The sequence below is a fragment of the Anomaloglossus baeobatrachus genome, chromosome 2 (genome assembly GCF_048569485.1).
Source record: "Anomaloglossus baeobatrachus isolate aAnoBae1 chromosome 2, aAnoBae1.hap1, whole genome shotgun sequence".
Taxonomy (NCBI): Eukaryota; Metazoa; Chordata; class Amphibia; order Anura; family Aromobatidae; genus Anomaloglossus; species Anomaloglossus baeobatrachus.
In genome coordinates, this window is record NC_134354.1 from 84,695,741 (window position 1) to 84,722,521 (window position 26,781).

The window sequence follows — 26,781 nt, forward strand, 5'->3', positions numbered from 1 at the left end:
GTGTGCTTATTAATAGTCATACTAGCAAGAGGTAAACTCATGCTAACCTGCTGGTTTCCTCTGGCATCAGATGTTGGGAACCTATTAGAGTTATTCACCATTTTAAGATGGTAGAATCTGTCCTCCCACCCCGACTATAGTTTTGCTGTGTTGGTCTGTGTGCCGTTGTGTCCCAGTCCTGCTGGTGATTATATTGTGTGGTGCTTGGAGCTGTTGTGGAATTCTCTCTTTGTTTTGTTGTTTCCTCCTTGCTCCTATTTTCCTCCTTGCCTCTTATTGTCTTATACTTTTGTGAGAGCGAGCTGTGAGATAGAGTTTTGATTTCCCCTGTTTGTCTATCTCTGTTAGTTTTATCACATTCCTGTCCCAGCCCTCCACCGAGGTGGGGAATAGGGGGTATAATATCAGCGCTGGTCAGGAGCAGGGTCAGGAAGGCGGCTCAGACATCCTCACCTTCAGAGGTAACTCTAAGAACAGCGATAGCTATGTCCTCCCTAGTGTGAGGGCCAATCTAGGAGCCCCAGTCCCCTGCCCTCCCTATTCATTCTGACACACGTGTTTCTGCTTGTTGCCCCTCTTCAGTGTAAACATTTGTGTTGGCAATTATTAGTGTATGGCCCAACTTCTCCAAAATCGGATACAACTAAGCATCTGTACTCAAGTACTCTATTCCTCTAATCTGGTGAATATTTTGTCCTTATAGGCCAACCTTGCTGTTATATCTCATAGCAAAAGAGTGTGATCTCTGGATGACTTCCAGGCTTGTATCCTCCTGGGAAAAGATGATTATTTTTGAAGTCTTCAAAGAGATTTCACCTTTACGTCACCAGTCGTGACTTTTGAGCACATTTTCCACCATTGCTGATAATTGCTTTCCAGGACAGAGTGGGCAGCAGAAATTCACGTTAGTACAGTATTACGGTGGGAATAGACACCCCAATGTGTGACCTTGCCTATACTAGACTAGAGGAGTCATCTTTCCTAATTGTATTATGTCTGAAGAAGCTTTCTGGTGATACACAAGGTTTTCCGCAGTCCTATGTAAAAAAAAAAAACAACAAGAACAAAGCGATAGCTCTGCTACATCTGTATAACATGTAGTTTCTATAATGAGTTAATATGCAACCTTCATAGAACACCTTCCAGATCCATACCTATAAGAATTGTACCTGTCAAGCAGTCGGGGAAAAGCGCTGACTGTTACGTATCTATTTCTGCTTTTTTCTCTGGAGATTATATATCCTAGGAGAATACATCGGGGACAGACAAATGACAAACATATGCTGTAAAATATTAGGGCTTCTGTAATGTATGCTTTTGCGCTTCCCAAAGGCACCTTTCCTAAAGTTTCACCACCTGCGTGTAATATAACCCTCTCCTCATACTGATATTACATAGGGCACCTTGTCTGTACACGATCCTGGTGATAGATTTGGAGGAAATCATTTTTAGATCGGAAAAAGGACCGAGATCAGCACCCAGCAAACCTAGGCAAGTGCCGGTCCCCATTGAGCCTCGGAAAAAGGACAGAGAACAGCATCCATCAAACCTAGGCAAGTGCCAACTCCCACTGCACCTCGGGGGGCATTTGAGCCAGATTTGCATTGAAGAGCTAATTGCACTAGTAGGAGCTCTTTCTAATCACAGTTTAACCCCTTAAATGCCATTACCCCCCATCTGCCAATTTTATACCCTAAAGGCTGCTTTACACGCAACAACGGCGCTAACGAGGCTGGTTGTGCGTCACGAATTCCGTGACCCCAACGACATCTCGTTAGCGATGTCGTTGCGTATAAAGCCCCCTTTACAAAGCCAAGGGGACCAGCATTTGTACAATGCACTGCAATATTACAGTATTGCGGTGCCTTGTACAAGCGTTCTAGTGATCGCAGGTTCCAGACTAATAAAAAATATCAAAAGCTATAAAAAAATAAATAACATTTTATTTCATCTTCCTTTTCCCAAAATGTTAACAAGATTAAAAAAAATAATAATTTGACATTTGTTATTGCTGCGAATGTCTGTCTGAAATATGTCTGAATATGTTACGTACTGAAAGAAAAAAATCTAAATGGCACAATTGCTTGTTTTTTTTGTTAACTTTGTCTCACCCCAAAAAAATGGAATAGAAAAGAATCAGAAAATTGTATGGATCCATATCAGTAATAGTAAAAACTACAGCTTGGACCACTGGAGAAACAATTGTGAGCAATGGTACAGAGGTCAACATCATCATCTAAGTTAATTCCTGCACTCAGCTACAAATATGTTAAGGGAAATTTGACAGCAGGTGTTTGCTTTTTAAGAGTAGCATAATTTAGGGCACATAAGCTTGATTACAGGGTATCAAGTATTAGGCTGGGTGTTGTAGTTTCAATATAATCAGTCTTTTATCATTAGGAGATTATCATTGCCTGACTAGGTCTCACATGCAGAGCAGTCAGGCTGATCTGTGTAACCCAACCCCACCACTGATGGCAGTGCATAGAAAGTGTGCACAAAAAACTGCACCAAGCAGCCTAGTAAGTCACCCATTGCTGGAATCCGGCTATTTTGCCCTATATTATGCTGTTCTCAGATTACATGCGAAAATCCTGCTGCCAGATTCCCTTTAAAGGGATTTTCATTTTAATAAACAAATCACAGGATTATTATTATTGATTGCCTGAACTCCTATAATAATGCCTTGTGTTTTCATCGAACAAAGTATGGCATTGCAACATAGAACTATTCATGTCAGTTAGGCTTTGTTCTCACTCCTACTCATCACCAGCTTGGGTGCAGAGGCTTAGCTGGGGAAAGTAGCAGTCACACCCGGGCCCTGTTGCTTTAAGGGACCCAAAGGTTCCCATTGGACCCCAGTATTATAAATTGTGCATGGTAGATGGGGGCGTGCTCCGTTTTCTAGATTAGGACCCAGGAGCTTAATGCTTCTAAATTGGGAATGTCACTGTGTTTGAGAAATGCTAAAAGGAAAGCCCTTTATTCATTCTAGTGATTGTGAGGATTCTAGAGGCTGGACCTCCACAAGTCACTTGGATGTAGCCTCTCTTAAAGTAACACACAAGAAGGATATATCAGCGCCGAAAATAAACTCTGAACACAACAAAAGCAATTGATTTTGTATAATAAGGTGTTTGGCTATACTCTTTTGACTTGTTGTAAAGTCATCACAGTGCATCATACATAATTACATTGGGGAATAAACCCTAAAAAGTTTTCCTTATTAGGTACAATATCCATCTCAAGCCATATTCAAAAGAGTAATCCATTCTTCCAGTTGTCATTTTATTCTAAGGCTAGGTTCACATTTCCGTCAATTTGTATCAGTCACAATCCGCGGCTCTGGTAAACAACGGAATCCGTTTGTGGATTCCGTTGTTTCCCATAGACTTGTATGAGTGGCAGATTGCGACTGATGACCTTGCGTTGCATCCGCTGCACGGCACATTGGTCCTTTTTGGACTGACCGTCGGGCGGAAACAACGCAGAATGTAACGTTTTTTGGCTTGTCAAAATTGACGCACCGCGCAGGAATCCGTCGCAATCCGTCAAGCTTGTAATGTTTGTCTATGGTGCTGGATTCCGTCGTAATCCATCTTACGACGGAATCCAGCGCTGGATTCTGTCATGCTCTACTGAGCATGCCCAGCATGTTTGGCACACCCACTGGGCTGTCCCAAACACAAGCTGATCATGAGGGATCCGTCAAAAAACGGACGCACAGCGGATGTAACGGACGCGATGGATCAGTTTTTTCACAGGATTCCTGTAAACGGAATCCTGTGAAATAACACATCCGTTGCGTCAGTTGACATCTAAAAAATGATGGATCGTCGCTTAGTCGCAATGACAGACCTGACGGATTTAAAACAACGGAAATGTAAACCTAGCCTTAGACTTCCAGGAATATGTAATAAAGCACATGTCAGGACAGCGGACAGATTATCATTAGTGATGAGCGAGAACTACCATGCTCGGGTACTCGGTATTCGTTGAGAGCAGTTGGACACTTGGATGGAAACGACTGTAGTATTTTTCCGGAAGAGTTCCTGGAAAAATGCTCAGGTCCCCCAGTGACTTCCATTATACTCAGGACTTTACGTCTAGCCCATCCGAGAGTCCAACTGCTCTTAATAAGTACCAAGCAACCAAGCATAGTAGTGCTCGCTCATCACTAATAATCATCCATCCACACACATACTGTGGTGACAACTGGGACCCTCATCAGTCCTGAGAATGAGGATCTAAAAGTGTCCTATATAAATTGAGCATTAATGAGCATGTGCACTCACCGCTCTGTTCAGTCTATTGTGATGGTCTATGAGTTGTGGTTGCACATTCACATGGGGGGTCAGTGGAGCTTTTATCGCCTGGGATGGACAGGTGTCAAATATCTTTAAGATTGGAAGCAGTAAATCTCTTAAGTTTATCTGGGTTCTGACTATAAATAAAAAGAATGCAGTAAATGTTCTAAAAAAGAATTAAAAGAAGCTTTATCCACCGGCGCTCCATGGCTGGATGATCTGGTGGTCTCTCTTGTTTGGTCATTTGAGGCCTAAGATTAGCTGGAATTGGACTGTCATCAGCAGCAGATTACATCCCGCTCCAGTGGTCATGTGACTGAAGAACGTGGCATTATCACTTCTGTCCCAGAGTAGACCAGTGGAGCTCCGAGGAATACAGCCAGTGATAGAGATGAGTGGACCCGTGGAAGTTCGGTTTGCTGGGTTCATCCGAACTTTAGATAAAGCTCAGTTTGGGACCCGGACTTGAACTGAATCCCAGTGCAAATCACTAATTGGGCAATTCAGGTCTCCACCCATATAAAACCACCAGGCATTAACAGATCACTTCCGGGAGCAGGTGGATGGGGTTTTGCCCTATTTTTGTTTTTGGTGCAAACTATGTCCGATCATGCTGTTGATAGCCCCACTAGAGATGAATGAACCTTTAGAAGTTCGGTTCAGAAGGTTGACCCGAACCTCAAAAGAAGTCAGTAATTGGGCAGGTCATGGCCCCACTAACATGCTGCCAGCAATAAGCAGAACACTTCAAGGGTGGGAGGGGAGCAGAATTTTTCCCCCAAAATTTTTTGTGTGTGTGCACACTACATCTGATCATGCTGATTTTACCCCAAGTGTGAGCCGTTCAGACACTGCATGTGGCTTGCACGGGGCTGAGCATCACTCATACCCAAGCACAGCGCTGCTCACTTCAGTGGTTTGCACTCAAAAGTCATTCCGGCTTTGAACCCGAACTTTGGTTTTTTGGTAGTTGGTTTCCGAACCCGAACTCCAAACCTCGAACTTCAGGTTCGCTCATCTTTTAACCCCCATGCAAGTCCATCAAACACTGCAAGCGGCTTACCTGGGCTGAGCCTGAGAGTGATGTTCCTACGTAAAGCACCTGAACTATGAACCCGGGCTCTGTTTTGTTTGTAAAGTCTGTGTTTGGTACGAACACCGAACCTCGGGTTCCCTCATCTCTAGCCAGTGAGTTTAGCTACTTTTATTATTTTAGAATATTTCCTGACCTTTTATTTTTGGAAGTCAGACATCCCATTTATAACCAGCCAGATTGTGTCTCGGTTTTTATTCTGAAGTTTCCAATGTTTGTCCTTTTACATTTCACTTCCACTTGAATTAATCAAACCTAAGATTTCTATTAATCTGATGACATTTTTCATCTTCCGCACATTTGCAGGTGGATTGCATTTGAAAGTGCCAATTTCCTTGGAAGACAAATGCTGCTGGACCCTCAGCAAATTCTAAACTGGTCACAGTTCAGCGGCTGGAAAGCGATTGGGTCCCTGCGTCCTGTAAAACAGGTAACACAAGCCGTAACCTGCACTCATTGATCTTTCTGTGCTGACAGTCCATTCATAAACAAGTCATAAAGATAAAAGTCAGACGGGCTGAAAAGTTTGGTCACTTGATCCGACTCGAGGCCATAGTATTTAGCCCCTGTCCATCACGTTACACTATCTGATTTTCCAGAAATATTACTAGGGTTGGGTAACATTGCAAATTCCAGGAAGGAACATCCTCCTCTTCTGAACGGTGGTGACGGAGCATTCATACAACATGAAGGTCTATTTTATACAGCGGTGATGGAGTATGTCAGTCAGCACTTGTAAAGATGGGGATGAACGATTGTGGCTATGATCATTCTGACCAATACAGATTTTACATAAGCGCATGTGCTAATGATCAATTTTTTTTTTTTTAAAGGTCTGTACAGGGAATCTGTCAGCAAGATTTTGCTATGTAATCTGAGAGTGGCATGATGTAGGGGCAAATACCCTGATTCCAGCGATGTGTCACTTGCTATGCTGTGTTGTTTCAATAAAATGAGCAGGAGATTATCACTACAGGACTAAGGCGGGCTTTGCACACTACGACATCGCAGGTGGGGTCAAATTGAAAGTGACGCACATCCGGCATCGCATGCGACATCCTAGTGTGTAAAGCCTAGATGATACGATTAACGAGCGCAAAATCGTCGTAATCGTATCATCGGTGCAGCGTCGGCGTAATCCATAATTACGCTGACGCGACGGTCCGATGTTGTTCCTCGTTCCTGCGGCAGCACACATCGCTGTGTGTGAAGTCGCAGGAGCGAGGAACATCTCCTACCGGCGTCACCGCGGCTTCCGTAGGATATGCGGAAGGAAGGAGGTGGGCGCCGCTATTGGCCGCCTGCCGTGTGACGTCGCTATGACGCCGCACGACCCGCCCCCTTAGGAAGGAGGCGGGTCGCTGGCCAGAGCGACGGTCGCAGGGCAGGTGAGTGCATGTGAAGCTGGCGTAGCGATAATTTTCGCTACGCCAGCTATCACACGACATCGTACCTGCGACGGGGGCGGGGACTATCGCGTCCGACATCGCAGCATCGGCTTGCGATGTCGCAATGTGCAAAGCCGCCCTAAGTATTTCATGCCTTTCAGTCCAATGCCACCACCTTCACTGATTAGCAGCTTTTCATCAGTGTGCACAGAAAGCTGCCAGTCAGTGGTAAGGGTGGAGTTACTACAAAGAACAGTCCAGCTCATTTGTTATAATTCATTGGAGACCAGCAAATTTTTGACCGTGCACGGAATAGGAAGAGAAAGACAACTCCAAGCAGATAAGGAGATAAATTTGCAGGATTGTCCAGCAAACAGGTCCAATGTTTAAAAGTAAAAAAATGTTTTCTTTATTTCATCGTAGGTAAAATTCCATCATGTCAAGTACACAAAACATAGAGCAGGAGGACGCGTTTCGGATATCACATCCTTAGTCTGTCTCCATGTGGAGTTACACAGACTGGAATCAGGATGTCTGCCCCTACATCATTATGTATTCAGATTACATAGCAAAAACCTGGTGACAGATTACCTTTAATAGTACAGATACCTTATTTGGACACATAAATGATTTAAAATTACATATGCAAAATACAACGCATACGCACTTTTTATACACTGCTTTTTTATGCATTTTCTCATCTGCTTTGCGGTCACAAAAAAACAAACAATTTTTTACAGTCACTGTAAAATGAATAAGATTTCTAAAATCTTCACACAATTTTTTTCCCTACATTTTTTTAAAGCAGCTTGTTATTTCTTTTAGCGTTTTTATTGCAGTTGTTTCCCCGACTTTTTTTTTTTTTTTTAAATCAGGTGTTAATTCTTTTAGCGTTTTTACTGCAGTTTTTCTTCCCGCTAGGATCAAAGAACCAAAACAAAAAAACTGCACCAAAAAAGAATTATATAAAGAAACACATTGAAATGTGCATGATTGTGCTGTGCTTTTCACTGCAATTTTTTAAAAAAATTGGGATAAAATATCCACATTTTTTTCATAAATCAAATTTTAAAAATACTGCGGTTTTAAGAGAACAGTGAAAAAAATGCACCGTGGCTCTAACGTAAATGCAGCATTAGGTAAAAATGCATCATCAAAACGTCATGTGTGAATATACCCAAATATAAACAAACAAAAAACATCAGACATACTAATATATATATATATATATATATATATATACCGTGTATATAAAAAAAAATTAAATATACACATATAACATATATGTATTCACATTAAGATATGAACAAATACAAATCATGCACATACATAGAGATACATAGACATATAAACATTGTATATATGCATGAAGATGCAGAAACAAAAGCCCCTCTGCCCCGTGTGAAGACACCAGTAATAGTTTGGGTCCAGGAGTTTCTTGCCTACCTGTGCATCTGCCCTCCATTGTATCGTGGTGCCATTCTTACACCTGCCTTGTTTCTTCCCATAGCCTTCGGTATATTTTATGATTAAGAACAGAGAAAAGGACAAGTATCTTACGGTCACTGGGAAACTATCAGATTCAAGAGCGACATTTGTCAGTGTCTCTCCAAGGAATGGGCAGACCACTCAGATCTGGTATTTCTGCAGAGGATTCCTAAAGTCTAAGGTACATATATTCATATTAATATATACCAAACATTAAAATGTTTCTGTCATTTTAGATACATCTTACTGGAAAGAGTAAAGGGCCAATACAGTCTCTGACTCCATTTTTAGCCAGTCTGTTTTTCCACCTTGCCCACCGTAACTTTACCCTCAAAGGAGAGTGTGGACTCCATGGCTTCATCTGATGGAAGGAGCATCCTGGTGTCTTGCATAAGAACCTTCCAAAAATGTTGCTTTCCATGAGAATTTTGTAGTGCCTGGTAAAGTTAACAAATCTGTAAATTCGGGGGTGGAGGAGCTCTACCTTTTTTCCAGGAGTCACTCATTCTTGGAGTTGGCATGCCATACGATTACAACCTTGATGTTGAAAATGTATTTTGCTGATCTAATGGCAGTGGTTTGTTCCACTGGATTCATCTTAAAGCTCATGACTTAGGGGTGACCAGCTGGTCCATTAGCACAGTTGATAACTTCATGTGACTTGTCAGAGTAATGGTTTTCACCAAAATCTATGAATCAGTAGATCCCTGATAACAATGAGGCTGTGGAGGTACATACATGGTACCCTTCCATTGAAGATTGTGGCCGAAACTCTAAGGGCGGCTTTGCACGTTGCGACATTGCACGTGCGATGTCGATGGGGTCAAATCGAAAGTGATGCACATCCGGCGTCGCAGTCGATATCGCAACATGCAAATCCTTTTTGATACGATGAACGAGCGCAAAAGCGTCGTTATCGTATCATCGCTGCAGCCTCCGACATTTCCATAATGCCGGTGCAGCGACAGGTACGATGTTGTTCCTCGCTCCGTCGGCAGCACACATCGCTGTGTGTGAAGCCGCAGGAGCGAGGAACTTCAACTTACCTGCCGCCGGCTGCAATGAGAAGGACGGAGGTGGGCGGGATGTTTACATCCTGCTCATCTCCGCCCCTCCACTTCAATTGGCCGCCTGCCGTGTGACGTCGCTGTGACGCCGCACGACCCGCCCCCTTAGGAAGGAGGTGGGTCGCCGGCCAGAGGGACGTCGCACGGCAGGTATGTGCGTGTGAAACTGCCGTAGCGATAATAATCGCTACGGCAGCTTTCACTAGATATTGCACGTGCGACGGGGGCGGGACTATCGCTGCAGCATCGGTAACATATTGTTACCGATGTCGCAGCGTGCAAAGCCCGCCTAAGGCTAAGAACATACTTTGCGTTCCCCTACTTGCAGTTCTAAACGCACGTTTTGGGCTTAATTGATTTGACCAAAGTTGCCTCTTTCAGAACTTTAGCGCTGAAAACGCATGCGTAATTACCGCGTTTTAGATGCGTTTTTAGCGCTTTTTACATGCTTTTTCACCTGCGTTTTGACAGATGCGTTTTGAACATCAATACACTGCTAAATAAAGTTTAAACAAACAGAATGAAAAAAGAGAAAAAAAAGAATCAAATCTATATTAATGGGAAAAATAATTAAAATAGATATATTTCATGAAATAATAGCGGTAATATACATTTTATCGCTAAAATAGCAATAAATGCATATTTTTCTTAAATTTAATTGTCGGATTATGTGTGTGTGTAAAGGGACATATCAAATCATTATTTTAATGTCTAAAAAGCATGCGTTTTGGAAGTTCAAAACGCATGTTTTCTGCACTGAAAAAGCAGGTAAAACGCAGGAATTTGAAGGAATCTTGGTTTTTGCCATTTCTCATTGACTTCAATGTTAGCAAAACGCACCCAAAATGGCAAAAACAACTGACATGCTGCTTCCTTGAACTCATGGTTTTTGCCAAGAAATATGCAAAATAAACGCAGCGTTTAGAAACGCAAAGTGCGGTCTGAAAATCACCATTTTCCATTGACTTTGCTGGAAAATCAAAACGCATGCCTTTTGGCATGAAAAAGGTGGTTCTCAAAACGGACCTAAAAAGCACTTGAAATGCAGGTAGAAACACAAAGTGCGTTCTTAGCCTTATACATGTTTGGGAAGTCACGGCATGGACTTAGGGAAGGTCCAGCGTGAGGTAAAACACACAACTGACAGGGGTTTTAACAAGACAAACGAGGTACACCAGGGATACTATAACAACGGAGGGCCCTAGCGCTAGTGAGAGGGAAGATGGCCACATCGTCCGCTTACCTGCAACTGTACCCTGCAGTCCTAGCCAGTGCCTATACAGGTTCCTCACCTGTCACCGAGCAGGACAATAGTCCTGGCTAGTGAGTGGACAGGTAAGGGACGCTAGCCCCACCGCTGCACTAAAACAACGCACAAGGGAAAGAAAGACAGCCAGGGGAAACACACCAACAGACTACTGTAGTTAGCACCAGGAAGGCAGCCTAAGCTTGCAGAGAGGGTTCCACCAGCTTCTTCCAACTCCAGGTCAAGCAACCAAATGAGAGTGAATAACCAGCACCCTCTACTGGTAGCAGAGGGTAGATATAGGGACTGGGAGTGGTCCAAACCGGAAACACCTGGTAAGGTAACAAGTATGCTTGCTGGCAAGAAATACTGACATTAACCTTCTCCTCCCCAAAGGAAAGGAATCTACATTTAACTATGGGGCTAGCCCTGAATATGTCACTAGTCTCAAATGCAAAGAGACAGCCATGACATGGGATTACTGTGTCAATGATATAATCTATCTTTTTCATCACATTTTCAGGCAAACGATTCATGTTTGGATGTCATTGGAGGCAAAAATATCCCAGGGTCAAAGGTGTCATTGTGGTCAGAACATGGAAAAACGCGACAGAAGTGGAAGATCAATAAGGACGGCACAATCTCTTCATATATCAGTGATGACCTTGTTCTTGATCTTAAAGGTATGAGATTATTTTGTAGGTCCCCTTAATGGGTTCCGCTTATTAATTCCACCCTCATCTGCTGCCTGTTTGAGTTCAGAGTTTTAAAGTAGCTGTGGACAAACTATCCTCTATCCAGATTATTTGGGGTGATCGCAACAGCACCGAAACATTGTTTTTCTTACCATCTGTACAGTGGATCTCCCACAATCAATGGCTTAAATATGGGGGTCTCTTTGGTCCTTATGAGAAGACCAATAAGATTAAGGAACATTGATTGTTGGGCTTCCCTTTAGAAATTACATTGAGGCTCTCAAGTGTAAAGTTACGCTGCTCTGAATAACAATAATTAGTTTGAAGAGCTACAGACATCAACCAAGACATTTTATTATACCTAGATACTGTATCTTCTTTTGGGGCATTTTGCTAACGGGATAATATAATGGGTTTGACCATTGGTATTACACTGCACAATGCCAGGTAATGAGGCTTTATAAAAAATCATGGATTTTATATCAATTCTCCATGGATTTTAAGACATATTGTGGATTCTGAAATCTACAGCATGCCCAATATATCACAGATTTCGCTCTACAGCTTCAGACTTTGTAATGCAAGGATAAAATCCGCTTCGTATCCATGTTGAAATCCAAAAGCAACACGAGGATACTGTTTCACCTAAACAAGCCGTTAGATTTTCTTCTGTGGAATCCACTCATTTCAGCAGCATCCCATAAACATGTCTATTGAGACTGTGATAATCTCGTCAGTGGAAATAGGGATTGCACTGGGTAGATTTGAGCCCATTCGTTCCTTTGGTGATACTTTTATCCATATAGTGTATTGGGCACCACACCTACAGGAGTGTTTATACAATCACAATCTAAATCCGTAGGTCTTAAGGCCGCTTTACACGCTAAGTCATCGCGAAAGCGATGTCGTTAGGGTCACGGAATTCGTGACGCACATCCGGCCGCGTTAGCGATGTCGTTGCGTGTGACACCTACGTGCGATCGAAAATCGTCGCAAACACGTGCAAAATCGCTAATCGTTGACATGCTCCCCTATTCCCAATTATCGTTGCTGCTGCAGGTACGATGTTGTTCGTCGTTCCTGCGGCAGCACACGTCGCTATGTTTGACACCGCAGGAACGAGGAACCTCACCTTACCTGCGGCCGTCGACAATGAGGAAGGAAAGAGGTGGGCGGGATGCTCGTCCCGCTCATCTCCGCCCTTCCGCTTTGATTGGGTGGCCGCTTAGTGACGTTGCTGTGACGCCGAACGAAACGCCCCCTTAGAAAGGGGGGCGGTTCGCCGGTCACAGCGACGTCGCTAAGCAGGTAAGTACGTGTGACGAGTTTGCGCGATTTTGTGCGCCACGGGCAGCGATTTGCTCGTGACGTCCAACCGATGGGGGCGGGTACGCACACTAGAGAGATCGCAGCGTGTAAAGCAGCCTTTAGTGTACATTTAGACTTCCCATTGCAGTTGTAAGATCCTCCAAGGAAGGCTTTCTACAAGATTTTGGAGGTTTTTCACAATCTGCAATCTAGGTTAGCCCAAAAGTGTTGGGTGGAGTTGAGATCAGGCAAATTCTTTCACACCAAACTCTCTCACCCATCTCTTTAGGGACTTAGCTTTGTGCACAAATTTTCTGGAACAGAATAGACCCTTTCCGAAACTGTTCCCACAAAGTTGAAAGCTACAATTGTCCAACGTGTCTTTGTATGCTGATGCATTAACCTTCCTGCACCAAGTATTACATTTGAGACAGTGTAATCCTCCTGATGTTTGCAAACCCAGACTCGTGCATCAGATGCCACCTAGAGAAGTGTGATTCATCAACCCACAGAACACATTTCCGCTACTCCACATTCCAGGGCTGATGTGATTTAGGCCACCCTGTCTGACGCTTGTCCTTGGTGATGTCAGGCTGCTGCAGCTGCTCGGGCGCAGTGTTTGTGCTGATGTCATACCTCCCAACCGTCCCGGATTCTGCGGGACTTGCACGATTTATCAGGTCTGTCCCGCACTCCCGCGGCTCACAGCTGATGTCCCGGCTCCTCCCCTCAGTGGAGTGAATAAATTAAATTAAATTAAATTATCATAGGCTGGATTTTCGGGGCGGCCGGGACTCGAACTCGTGGAACTGTGAGCTCATTGTTTCAAAGGCAGCTTTACCACTGAGCTACTGCCTCTATTGAAACCAATAGGAAGATTTTGTTATCTTGACCTCTATACTGCAGACACCAGAAGCAGGTTATTCAGCTGCAAAGATGAATGGAGGGATGAATGGAGGGATGAATGGAGGGATGGAGGGATGGATGAATGGAGGGATAGAGGCAGGGATGGATGGATGATAGAGGGATGAATGGAGGGATGAATGGAGGCATAGAGGGAGGGATGGATGGATGATAGAGGGATGAATGGAGGGATGAATGGAGGGATAGAAGGAGGGATGAATGGAGGGATAGAGGGATGAATGGAGGGATAGAGGGAGGGATGAATGGAGGGATAGAGGCAGGGATGGATGGATGATAGAGGGATGAATGGAGGGATGAATGGAGGGATAGAGGGAGGGATGGATGGATGATAGAGGGATGAATGGAGGGATGAATGGAGGGATAGAAGGAGGGATGAATGGAGGGATAGAGGGATGAATGGAGGGATAGAGGGAGGGATGAATGGAGGGATAGAGGCAGGGATGGATGGATGATAGAGGGATGAATGGAGGGATGAATGGAGGGATAGAGGGAGGGATGGATGGATGATAGAGGGATGAATGGAGGGATGAATGGAGGGATAGAAGGAGGGATGAATGGAGGGATAGAGGGATGAATGGAGGGATAGAGGGAGGGATGGATGATAGAGGGATAAATGGAGGGATGAATGGAGGGATAGAGGGAGGGATGAATGGAGGGATAGAGGGATGAATGGAGGGATAGAGGCAGGGATGGATGGTTGGATAATAGAGGGATGAATGGAGGGATAGAGGAAGGGATGGATGGATGATAGAGGGATGAATGGAGGGATGAATGGAGGGATGAATGGAGGGATGAATGGAGGGATAGAGGGAGGGATGAATGGAGGGATAGAGGGAGGGATAGAGGGAGGGATGGATGGATGATAGAGGGATGAATGGAGGGATGAATGGAGGGATAGAGGGAGGGATGGATGGATGGATGATAGAGGGATGAATGGAGGGATGAATGGAGGGATAGAGGGATGAATGGAGGGATAGAGGGAGGGATGAATGGAGGGATAGAGGGATGAATGGAGGGATAGAGGCAGGGATGGATGGATGATAGAGGGATGAATTGAGGGATGAATGGAGGGATAGAGGGAGGGATGGATGGATGATAGAGGGATGAATGGAGGGATGAATGGAGGGATAGAAGGAGAGATGAATGGAGGGATAGAGGGATGAAAGGAGGGATAGAGGGAGGGATGGATGAAAGAGTGATGAATGGAGGGATGAATGGAGGGATAGAGGGAGGGATGGATGGATGATAGAGGGATGAATGGAGGGATGAATGGAGGGATAGAAGGAGGGATGAATGGAGGGATAGAGGGAGGGATGGATGATAGTGGGATGGATGGATGATAGAGGAATGGATGATAGAGGGATATATAGATACACGACAGATAATAGATAGATAGAGATAGAATCATAGATAGATAGAGGGATAGAATCATAGATAGCTAGAATTATAGATAGATAGAATCATTGATAGATAGATAGATAGAGAGATAGAATCATAGATAGATAGATAGAGGGATAGAGATAGATAGATAGATAGATAGATAAATACTGTATCTCAATGTTGGTGAAAGAGTCAGATTCATTTGTTCCCATAAAACTACTATAAAGAAATGAGGAAAAAAATACAAATACAATTTTTTTTTTTTTTTATCTTCACCACCTTGGATTCAAACCAGCAATGTTCAAAACTTGTATCCAGCAACCTCCTGGCTTTCCTAGCTGCTCTAGCTGTTGAGCCACTAGGATTGATGATGTCAGAGGCAGGATTTCACATAAATGAACCTACAATGCAGCCTCTTACACAGCAGATTACACAGGACACAGCTACATTGTACAGAGCAGCATCTCTATCTCCTGTATTCTAGAGGTAGAGGAAAAGAGGATTTTTTTTTTCTTCTAATAGTTACTAAAAATAATAAAAAAAAATAGAATAATGTAATTTTATTGCACTTTTTTATAAAATAATAAACATCACAAATCAGCAAATAACATGGACATATTTGGTGTCCCTGTAATCGTAATGACCTGAACAGCACAGCACAGTCACAGCAACGTCACACGGCAGGCGGCCAATTGAAGTGGAGGGGCGGAGATGAGCAGGATGTAAACATCCCGCCCACCTCCGTCCTTCTCATTGCAGCCAGCGGCAGGTAAGGTGAAGTTCCTCGCTCCTGCGGCTTCATACACAGCGATGTGTGCTGCCGCAGGAGCGAGGAACAACATCGCACCTGTCGCTGCACCGGCATTATGGAAATGTCGGAGGCTGCAGCGATGATATTATAACGACGCTTTTGCGCTCGTTCATCGTATCATCTAGGATTTACACACTATGACATCGCAAGTGACGCCGGATGTGCGTCACTTTCGATTTGACCCCACCGACATCGCACCTGCGATGTCGTAGTGTGCAAAGCCGCCCTAAGGCTAAGAACATACTTTGCGTTCTCCTACTTGCAGTTCTAAACGCACGTTTTGGGCTTAATTGATTTGACCAAAGTTGCCTCTTTCAGAACTTTAGCGCTGAAAACGCATGCGTAATTACCGCGTTTTAGATGCGTTTTTAGCGCTTTTTACATGCTTTTTCACCTGCGTTTTGACAGATGCGTTTTGAACATCAATACACTGCTAAATAAAGTTTAAACAAACAGAATGAAAAAAGAGAATAAAAAGAATCAAATCTATATTAATGGGAAAAATAATTAAAATAGATATATTTCATGAAATAATAGCGGTAATATACATTTTATCGCTAAAATAGCAATAAATGCATATTTTTCTTAAATTTAATTGTCGGATTATGTGTGTGTGTAAAGGGACATATCAAATCATTATTTTAATGTCCAAAAAGCATGCGTTTTGGAAGTTCAAAACGCATGTTTTCTGCACTGAAAAAGCAGGTAAAACGCAGGAATTTGAAGGAATCTTGGTTTTTGCCATTTCTCATTGACTTCAATGTTAGCAAAACGCACCCAAAATGGCAAAAACAACTGACATGCTGCTTCTTTGAACGCATGGTTTTTGCCAAGAAATATGCAAAATAAACGCAGCGTTTAGAAACGCAAAGTGCGGTCTGAAAATCACCATTTTCCATTGACTTTGCTGGAAAATCAAAACGCATGCCTTTTGGCATGAAAAAGGTGGTTCTCAAAAATTTTATTAAAAATAATAAAAAAAAATAGAATAATGTAATTTTATTGCACTTTTTTATAAAACAATAAACATCACAAATCAGCAAATAACATGGACATATTTGGTGTCCCTGTAATCGTAATGACCTGAACAACACAGCGATCTGATTATTTATGGGGATCGGTAAATGGCGGGAAAAAAAAGGCGCAATTTATTATTTTTCTTTATTAAAACCCATAAAAAATGTAATAAAAATGGATCACTGAGGCCGTGTTCACACAGCGTAAATGCGGCATTTTTTCTGCAGGTGTCCGCGCCAAGAGTGCAATAACAACGTTCTCTGATTATTGCATGTTTGCGGTATTTTTTATACATTGTCCCCCTTATTTGATACATGTTTGTTGCTGATGTGAATCCTGAAGCTTATAAAGAAAGAAACACCAAATCCGCACAGTTCAGCGGCGTCTTTCCACGCACCAGGAGCGGAGATTTCAGGACGTCTCATCCACTTTGCTTGGACAATTAGTCCATATTCACATGTAGTGTAAATGTTGCATTTTTTTCTGCTGTTTCTTTGCACATTTATTCTGCTGTGTTTAATTGTCCAAGTAAAGTGGATGTGATTCCATGAAAAGACGCTGCTGAATTCTGCGGTTTTCGGGGGGGGTGGGGTTCTCTGGAGGTTTCTATGTGGAGCTTAAAAAAATGCAGGAAAAAGCTTCTCTGTACAATAAAAACACTTAAAAACGCAGATTCACATCTGAACCAAAAACACATTAAATAATGGAGAAAAGGCAGAAAAAATGCAGCAAAAATGGAAAAAACAGAGAAGATTGTTATTGTGTAGTTTGGTGCAGACGGAAACAAAAAGAAACAGAATTTATGCAACGTGTGAACACAGATTGATAGGCACAAATAAGCAACATGTCATATAGTGACACAGAAATATAAAAAAATTCTGACTGCTATGAATATGAATGAACAGTCCGGGGCATCTGCTGAATGACCCTTACTTCCAAATGGGTGTGGCTAGGGGTGTGGCTAGGGGCGTGGTCAAAATTTGCCGCGGCGCACTGCGCGCGCCACATACTTTGTCCCTCTTTCTTGAAAAGTTGGGAGGTATGCTGATGTTAATGTCAGAAGAGGTTCGGGCTCTGAAGTTATGGAGTCAGCAGAGCATTGCTGGTTTTTATGCCCTCTGATCCTCAGCACTCTGGGACTAATGTTATGTGGTCACCACTTTGTGGCTGAGCTGCTGCGGTTCCTCCCAGTTTTCAATTATATCTCTCACAAGTGATGGGGGAATATTTAGGAGGAAAGACAGTTCATGAATTAACAACTTACCCCGGTGGCATCTGTTACAGGACCATTCTGGTATCAGTGAGCTCTGCACCACCAGCCATTCTCTCACATGGTAGTAAAGGCAGATGGCATGGCAAGGGGATGGAGGTTATACCTTGGGGACGACAGGGGCCAGAGGTTATACACTGGGGAGACAAGGGGCCACAGGTTATACACTGGGGATGCGAAGGGCCAGAGGTTATACACTGGAGAGGCAAGGGGCCAAATGTTATACTCAGGGGGGAGAGAGGGGCCAGAGGATAAACGCTGAGGAGGTGAGAGGCTGGAGGTTATACACTGGGGGAGCAGCGAGGGGTCGGAGGCTATATGGTGGGGGGGTGAGAGGCCAGATGTTATACAGTGGGGGGGGCAAGGAGCCAGAGGTTATACACTGGGGGCATTGAGGGGTCGGAGGTTATACACGGAGGGCAAGGAGTTTGGAAGTCATACACTGGGTGGCAGGGACCGGACGTTATACACTGGGGGGTTGAGGGGCCGGAGGATATACACTGGAAAGGAGCGAGGGGCTGGAGACTCTACAGTAGGGGGGTGAGGGGCTGCATGTTATACACTGGGGTGGCAATGGGCTTGAGATTATACCCCAGGGAGTGAGGGGCCAGGGGTTATACATCAGGGAGCAAGGGCCCAGAGGTTATATACTTGTGAGAAAGGGACTGAATGAAAAACCTGAGTTCAATTATTAAAATGTGATGCAGATGAATAAAAGCCTTCTAAAAGAAAAATTGCTGTTGTTGCCATTAGTAACCTATCACAGCACAACTTTTATTTTTTCCAGAGCAGAATAGGAAATTACATCTTTGCGGAGATTGGTTGCTAAGGGCAACAGACAGTTTTTCTTGTAGAAAATTTGTTTACTATTTCCAGTATCTTTAGGCAGATTTAGCCATGTTTCAGACACTTCGACACACCTTGATATTTTACCACGAGTTCTTATCACCTTGTTACCAGTACCACCCATAACATCTTTTTGTTTGTTTTTAGGTGGAAATTACTACGACAAAAACTACATAGTAGTCAAAAGACTCCAAGAAAGTGCCCCGACACAGAAATGGGACATTGAGCTACTATGATGTCTCCGAGATGAAAGCTGCCTATGATATATAGGACACTTCTTTCCAGTCTTGCTGTGGAATATGGAAACTACTGCAGTCATACGTCACTGGATCACTGCCCTACAAGTATGCCTGGCGGACGGCCAAGACAGCACGGCTCATATTCTTCATGAGATCGGTTTTCCGTCTGCTCCTGGCCACTCTGATCTCCATGGCATCTTCGTGTCAGGAAAGAATTCACAACAGACATTGGTTTTGTGCCCATGGATCCAGATCACACGAACATTGTTGGGGAAATGTTTCCATTACCTCTGTCACCTTGGACTAAAAGATCTGCAGGCTTTTAGGGATGGGGAGGATAAGGGACAGTGCCGACCTCCTTTGTCCCAACCTCATTTATAAGCTGCGTCAATGCACTTCATATCAGGAGTCTATGAAAAAGGAGCCGGATTTGCACCTATACTGTATAACGCATAACTGTCACACATAGACAATGCATTTAAAGGGTTGTAGAAGATTAGAAAAACATGGCTGCTTTCCCAGAAACAGCCTTGTACTAATCTTTGGCTTCTAGTGCTTTCAGGCTGCGCTACCATTCTCAACTTGGGGACATAAGGGGTTCTGTTTTCGGAAGAAAGTTGCCATTTGTTGTCAACCATAGTTCTCATTTTAAGAACGGTTTAAGTTTTTTTTCCAGTTAATCATAAACATTTTATTACATCCATTCAAAACAGACCTCCACTTAAAACATGGAGATTTACCGGACTATTGGCCAATTCTTTAAGACTAGGCTTAGGTATGGGAGTAAGAAGCAGCACTTAATGTATTAGGTGCCTCTTATCACTGGCGTGTGCCTCCTCGGGGATATTACGCGAGTCAGGGACTGGAGCACATTTCTGGTGTCAGTTAAGCTACTAAAGTGGCCTCGCCCTGTCCCGTCTATTTTGGAGGATCTGGCTGGGACTGGCTTGAAAAGTTCCAAATTGTACTAAAGTTTTGCGACTTGTCAAAGTGTTATATGCCAGAAATCTGGCAAAAATACTTTGATGAATGGGGGCCTAAGTTTTTTGAACTAGGCCGAGCAAAATTAAGTTATTGTAATATACCATATGGGGCACATAGAGTAGTACAAAGGCATCGGGGACATAAATGAAACATCATTCAGAACTCTGTGTCCATTTTTGATCCTATTTGCAGATCCAGTTCACCCATTCAGCCATTCAATTGATTAGGTTTGTGAAAAAAAACAGTATTCGGATACCATCCATTTGCCATCTGAATGTTGTAATTTGTTTTACTGTTTAATGGGTACGAAAAGCTTGGGCAATGTCTTTATTTTTACCTGTGAGAAAAACAGATTCCGCATGGATGGCAAAAATGAACATTTGGACCAAAATTGGGGAAAAGTGAATCCAGCTCATATAATATGCAACCTCCTTCAATGCCACCTAATGCGGAATATGTCCCATAAACACAGGTGTGACACCTTAATACATCACCTGTGAATTTACCTAGGACCACAGGTAAACCGTGGACAAGTCCAAGGGTAAATGCCAATACAGGCACTGCTACATCTGTACGTTTCTCGGGATACATATTCATGCTATATGTCTACTCATTTAAGAACTAAGGCGGGCTTTGCACGTTGCGACATCGCAAGCCGATGCTGCGATGTCGCACGCGATAGTCCCCGCCCCCGTCGCAGGTACGATATCGTGTGATAGCTGGCGTAGCGAAAATTATCGCTACGTCAGCTTCACATGCACTCACCCGCCCTGCGACCGTCGCTCTGGCCGGCGACCCGCCTCCTTCCTAAGGGGGCGGGTCGTGCGGCGTCATAATGACGTCACACGGCAGGCGGCCAATAGCGGCGGAGGGGTGGAGATGAGCAGGATGGAAACATCCTGCCCACCTCCTTCCTTCCGCATATCCTACGGAAGCCGCGATGATGCAGGTAGGAGATGTTCCTCGCTCCTGCGGCTTCACACACAGCGATGTGTGCTGCCGCAGGAGCGAGGAACAACATCGGACCGTCACGTCAGCGTAATTATGGATTACGCCGACGCTGCACCGATAATACGATTACGACGATTTTGCGCTCGTTAATCGTATCATCTAGGCTTTACACACTACGATGTCGCATGCGATGCCGGATGTGCGTCACTTTCAATTTGACCCCACCGACATCGCACCTGCGATGTCGTAGTGTGCAAAGCCGCCCTAAAGCTACTCACAGACATCTATACTGTTCTCGATATTAACAGAAGTGACAAACTAAGCAATGCACAGCTGACCTTTACCAAAAATAGCCGCACAAATTGGAAAATTGATGGCCAAAGTTGTGGGAATATATTTTTCGCTAATAGCACAAATGATCTAAAGTGTTTTCCTAATATATTTGGCTGGGCGACGCAGCGCATTCTGGCTTTCTTCAGCTTCTTCTCAACACAAAATCTCTGGTGCCTCTTCACTACTGGGCACTGAGTTATATGCATACGGTTGGTGGCAAGAGACGGCCACATTTTCTGGAAGATAAGTGCATACTAAACTCCGGCTTGGTTCACACCTCCGCTTTTATTTTCATCTTTCTGTTCCGTTATAGGAAAATTACAGTAGGGGACTGACACCTATGGCACCTGGTGGACACCATTATCTACAAGGGTGATCATCATTTCCTCAGACACAAAAAATGGCACCGCATTTTGGCTCTTGTTTTGCCATTTTGGACACAATCTGTGAATTGGAAAATTACGAACTGTAACAGAGGATACCGCAGTTTGCAGATGACGCAATTTCTATCTGGTATCATGAAAAGTCAAACACAGACATGAAGAGGACACATTATATCCATGTGTTCACCCCTTCTGCCTTTTACAAGCAAAATTACTTACCAATATTTAGAACGCACAATTTGGAACAATTATGCCAAAGATGCTGGGAAACACAATTTTGGGGCAAAATTGCCATTTTTAGGGTGTTTCCATGCATCTTTGGCATAACTTAGTTTTGCTAAGCCCTTTTGTGGTCCAGATTGTGAAACCTTTCCTGCAAAATCGGGACTGTTGGTAAGAGTGAACTTTATTACTCTCATGGAATGGAAATCTTCAAGTGCAATCTGAATAAACATATAGCTGGGATGATTTAGGAAAACCTGCACTCGCAGGGGGTTGGACCTGATGGCCCTTGAGGTCCCTTCCAAGTCTACCATTCTATGATTCTACTCTCATGCCCATGAATGCCAAAGATTTTCCAATATCGCGTTTCATCTCCTGTAACTTGTAAAACAAGAATATTCTCATTGAAAATAGAGTTTTTATGATGTTCGCAAACATATATGCAAGATTATAGTGGGTGTAAAAATTCTAGTATTCTCGTAGATATATGTTGTACATACGTATAGAAACTCATGTATATGCGCTGCACGTCGATGCAGGATGTTATATATTTATACTGTTCAGGAAATATATTGAATAAGATATTTATGTATCTCTGTAAGTAATGTTGTGTATATGTGTAAATCCAGAGCAGAGGAGTCTATAGAGTGTATATGTATATATTATTATGTAGGAAGAAGGGATGTAAATCAGGTGTACAATTGGACGGTCATGTGGAGGATGACCCGGATGAGTGCCTTTATTTGTAATATGCCTATAATGATGGTGATTTCTTTATATTTGGAATAAAAATTCAGTGATCGAATTTGCACTTCATGTCTATTCCATTGTTGCTGATTGGCAAAGTTATATTATAAAAATCACGTACATGAGCCCCTATTGCTTACACAAAAAAAAAAAAGTCTCAGGCTTAATGTTCAAAATCTTCAGATTTCATGATGCCTTGCACATACTCAAGGCACCCAGTGCTAGAGGCAGCAACACAACTCCAAAGCATCTTTGAACTACCACCATATCTGACTATAGGTACTGTGTTCTTCTTTGTAGGCCTCATTCCCTTTTCAGTAAACGGTATGAGGATGTGCTTTACGAAAATGGTTTATCTTGGTCTCAACTGTCCACAAGACGCTTTCCCATAAGGATTTTGTGTTCCGTACATTTTGGCAAACTGCAGTCTAGTTTTATTTATGTCACTGTGTGAGCAGTGGGTCCTCCTGGGTCTCCTGCCATAGCGTTTTATTTCATTGAAATGTTGACAGTTTGCACTGAAACTGATCCACCCTTGCAATCTCAGGACAGCTTGAATTTCTTTGAGGCCCCCTTCACACGTCCGTGAAAAACACGCACGTGTGTTACGGGCCGTTTTTCGGGTCCGTGTCCCGTTTTTGTGTCCGTTTTTATGGTCCGTGTGGCACCTGTGTGAATTGCGTATGCTAGCCGTGTTTGTGTGCAGAACGTCCGTGTGTGCGTGTGGAATTAACGTGTATGTGTACGTGTAATGTCCGTGTGTAATGTCCGTGTGTGTGATGCACAATGTCGTTTATAAATGTCGGCTGACAGCAGACAGAGTTGCGCGATGAGAATGAACTCGGGTGAACTTCACCCGACTTCATCCTCATACCGCGGCTCTGTCTGTGTCGAGTACTGATTAGCGGTCACCTGTGAAGGATTCACCGGTGACCGCTAATCCCCCGATTGACTGAAGTGTCCCCCCCTCTCTCATACTCACCGATCCCCGATCACCGGCGCTGCACGGCATTCACACTGCTGCGGCGGCTTTTACTATTTTGAAAAAGCCGGCCGCCCATTAAACAATCTCGTATTCCCTGCTTTCCCCGCCCACCGGCGCCTATGATTGGTTACAGTGAGACACGCCCCCACGCTGAGTGACAGGTGTCACACTGCACCCAATCACAGCAGCCGGTGGGCGTGTCTATACTGTGCAGTAAAATAAATAAATAAATAATTAAAAAAAAACGGCGTGCGGTTCCCCCCAATTTTAATGCCAACCAGATAAAGCCATACGGCTGAAGGCTGGTATTCTCAGGATGGGGAGCTCCACGTTATGGGGAGCCCCCCACCCTAACAATATCAGTCAGCAGCCGCCCAGAATTGCCGCATACATTATATGCGACAGTTCTGGGGCTGTACCCGGCTCTTCCCGATTTGCCCTGGTGCGTTGGCAAATCGGGGTAATAAGGAGTTATTGGCAGCCCATAGCTGCCAATAAGTCCTAGATTAATCATGTCAGGCGTCTATGAGACACCTTCCATGATTAATCTGTAAGTGACAGTAAAAAAACACACACACCCGAAAAAATCCTTTATTTGAAATAAAAAACACACACAAATTCCCTCATTACCAATTTATTAACCCCGACAAACCCTCCATGTCCGGCGTTCTCCACGGACCTCCAGCGTCGCGTCCAGCTCTGCTGCATGGAGGTGACAGGAGCAGCAGAAGACACCGCCGCTCCGGTCACCTCCACACAGCAAATGAGATGAGTAGCGCGATCAGCTGCTGTCACTGAGGTTACCCGCGGCCACCGCTGGATCCAGCGGTGGCCGCGAGTTACCTGACTGACAGCAGCTGATCGCGCTACTCATCTCATTTGCTGTGTGGAGGTGACCGGAGCGGCGGTGTCTTCTGCTGCTCCTGTCACCTCCATGCAGCAGAGCTGGACGCGACGCTGGAGGTCCGTGGAGAACGCCGGACATGGAGGGTTTGTCGGGGTTAATAAATTGGTAATGAGGGAATTTGTGTGTGTTTTTTATTTCAAATAAAGGATTTTTTCGGGTGTGTGTGTTTTTTTACTGTCACTTACAGATTAATCATGGAAGGTGTCTCATAGACGCCTGACATGATTAATCTAGGACTTATTGGCAGCTATGGGCTGCCAATAACTCCTTATTACCCCGATTTGCCAACGGCACCAGGGCAAATCGGGAAGAGCCGGGTACAGCCCCAGAACTGTCGCATATAATGTATGCGGCAATTCTGGGCGGCTGCTGACTGATATTGTTAGGGTGGGGGGCTCCCCATAACGTGGAGCTCCCCATCCTGAGAATACCAGCCTTCAGCCGTATGGCTTTATCTGGCTGGCATTAAAATTGGGGGGAACCGCACGCCGTTTTTTTTTAATTATTTATTTATTTATTTTACTGCACAGTATAGACACGCCCACCGGCTGCTGTGATTGGGTGCAGTGTGACACCTGTCACTCAGCGTGGGGGCGTGTCTCACTGTAACCAATCATAGGCGCCGGTGGGCGGGGAAAGCAGGGAATACGAGATTGTTTAATGGGCGGCCGGCTTTTTCAAAATAGTAAAAGCCGCCGCAGCAGTGTGAATGCCGTGCAGCGCCGCGCCGGAGATCGGGGAACGGTAAGTATGAGAGAGGGGGGGAAACTGACCGACAGACTGTGAGAGAGGGACAGACAGACAGAGAGACCGACAGAGAGACTGACCGACGGACTCAGGGAGATTGACCGACATACACAGAAATAGAAAGAATAGCCGACATCACTAGAAATAAAAACACCAAACGGACACGGACTATAGGTATATGCATACGTGTTTACTAACGTGTGTGCACATACCCATAGACTTTCATTGTGTCCACGTGTGCGTGCTCCGTGCAGATAACGGACATGCATCCGTGCCAAACGCAAACACATACGGATCACGGACACGCACACACGGACATAATGAAATAACGGACGTGTGACCACAATCATAGATTAACATTGGTGCACGTTTGGCCGTGTCTCCGGTATATACGGAAACGGACCAAACACGCACGTGTATCACGGACGTGTGAAGGGGGCCTGAAACTTGATTGGGGCTGCTTATCCACCATACGGACTATCTTGTGTTGCAACCTTCCATCAAGTTTTCTCTACCGTCCACGTCCAGGGAGATTTAACTACAGTGGCATGGGTTGTAAACTTTTTGATTAGGGATGAGCAGACACATGGATGTTCAGGTTTGCGAGGTTCAGCCAGACTTTAGTTAACAGTTTGATTTAGTTCCTGGACTGGACCCAAACTTGCCCCCAGACGACCCAATATAAGTCAATGGAGACCCGAACTTTGGTGCTGTAAAATGATCACCGTAAGGGCTAGGGTTCTGCAAAAGGAAACAAATTGGGGGTAATTACATAATTGCAAATAATTATGGATATGGAATATATACAGTGGAGGAAATAAGTATTTGATTCCTTGCTGATTTTGTAAGTTTGCCCACTGACAAAGACATGAACAATCTATAATTTTAAGGGTAGGTTAATATTAACAATGAGAGATAGAATATCCAAAATAAAATCCAGAAAATCACATTGTATAAATTATATAAATGTATTTGCATTTTGCATAGAGAAATAAGTGTTTGATCTCTCTGGCAAACAAGACTTAATACTTGGTGGCAAAACTCTTGTTGGCAAGCCCCTCAACCAAACACCAAATCAAAATACTAAGGTAGAATATCAATTATCAAAAACTGAAAACTTACATTACGGTACCTTAAAAACAGTTACTTTTATTAACACATGCCACAAACACAGTAAACACATACTGTAATTATTTTGTGTTGAGCAGAAAGGTGGGAATTATATACGTCTAACTCTTACCCTTCCTATCATACGGGGGTCGGCATCCTAAATGTTTGTGACGCCCCCGTTTCACGTCGACTAGAGTCCTGTACTGACCCTTCACTCAATCTATATATATATCCCGTGCTCCTATATAAAAGTGGGTAAGTTGAAATACCCAGAATAGAGCCCACAGGGATAGTGTGTGCAAGCAATATATAGAGAGATTATGTCCGTCAGTA

The 26,781-nt window shown here is 43.9% G+C and overlaps 1 protein-coding gene across 4 annotated transcripts in view; it reads left to right on the forward strand.

Annotated features, from left to right (window-relative positions):
• The window catches only part of CRYBG3 (crystallin beta-gamma domain containing 3), a 246,891-nt gene extending 224,128 nt beyond the window's left edge, over positions 1–22,763 (forward strand). For 2 of the 4 annotated variants that reach the window (XM_075335127.1, XM_075335128.1), the window contains 4 exons: positions 5,707–5,830; positions 8,299–8,457; positions 11,113–11,272; positions 18,988–22,763. In XM_075335127.1, coding sequence (XP_075191242.1) covers positions 5,707–5,830; positions 8,299–8,457; positions 11,113–11,272; positions 18,988–19,076 — 532 coding nt within the window. In that variant the 3' untranslated portion in view covers positions 19,077–22,763. The remainder of the gene's footprint in view (positions 1–5,706; positions 5,831–8,298; positions 8,458–11,112; positions 11,273–18,987) is intronic. The other 2 variants (XR_012750420.1, XR_012750421.1) reach the window with 2 other exon arrangements.
• Positions 22,764–26,781: the final 4,018 nt, after the last annotated feature.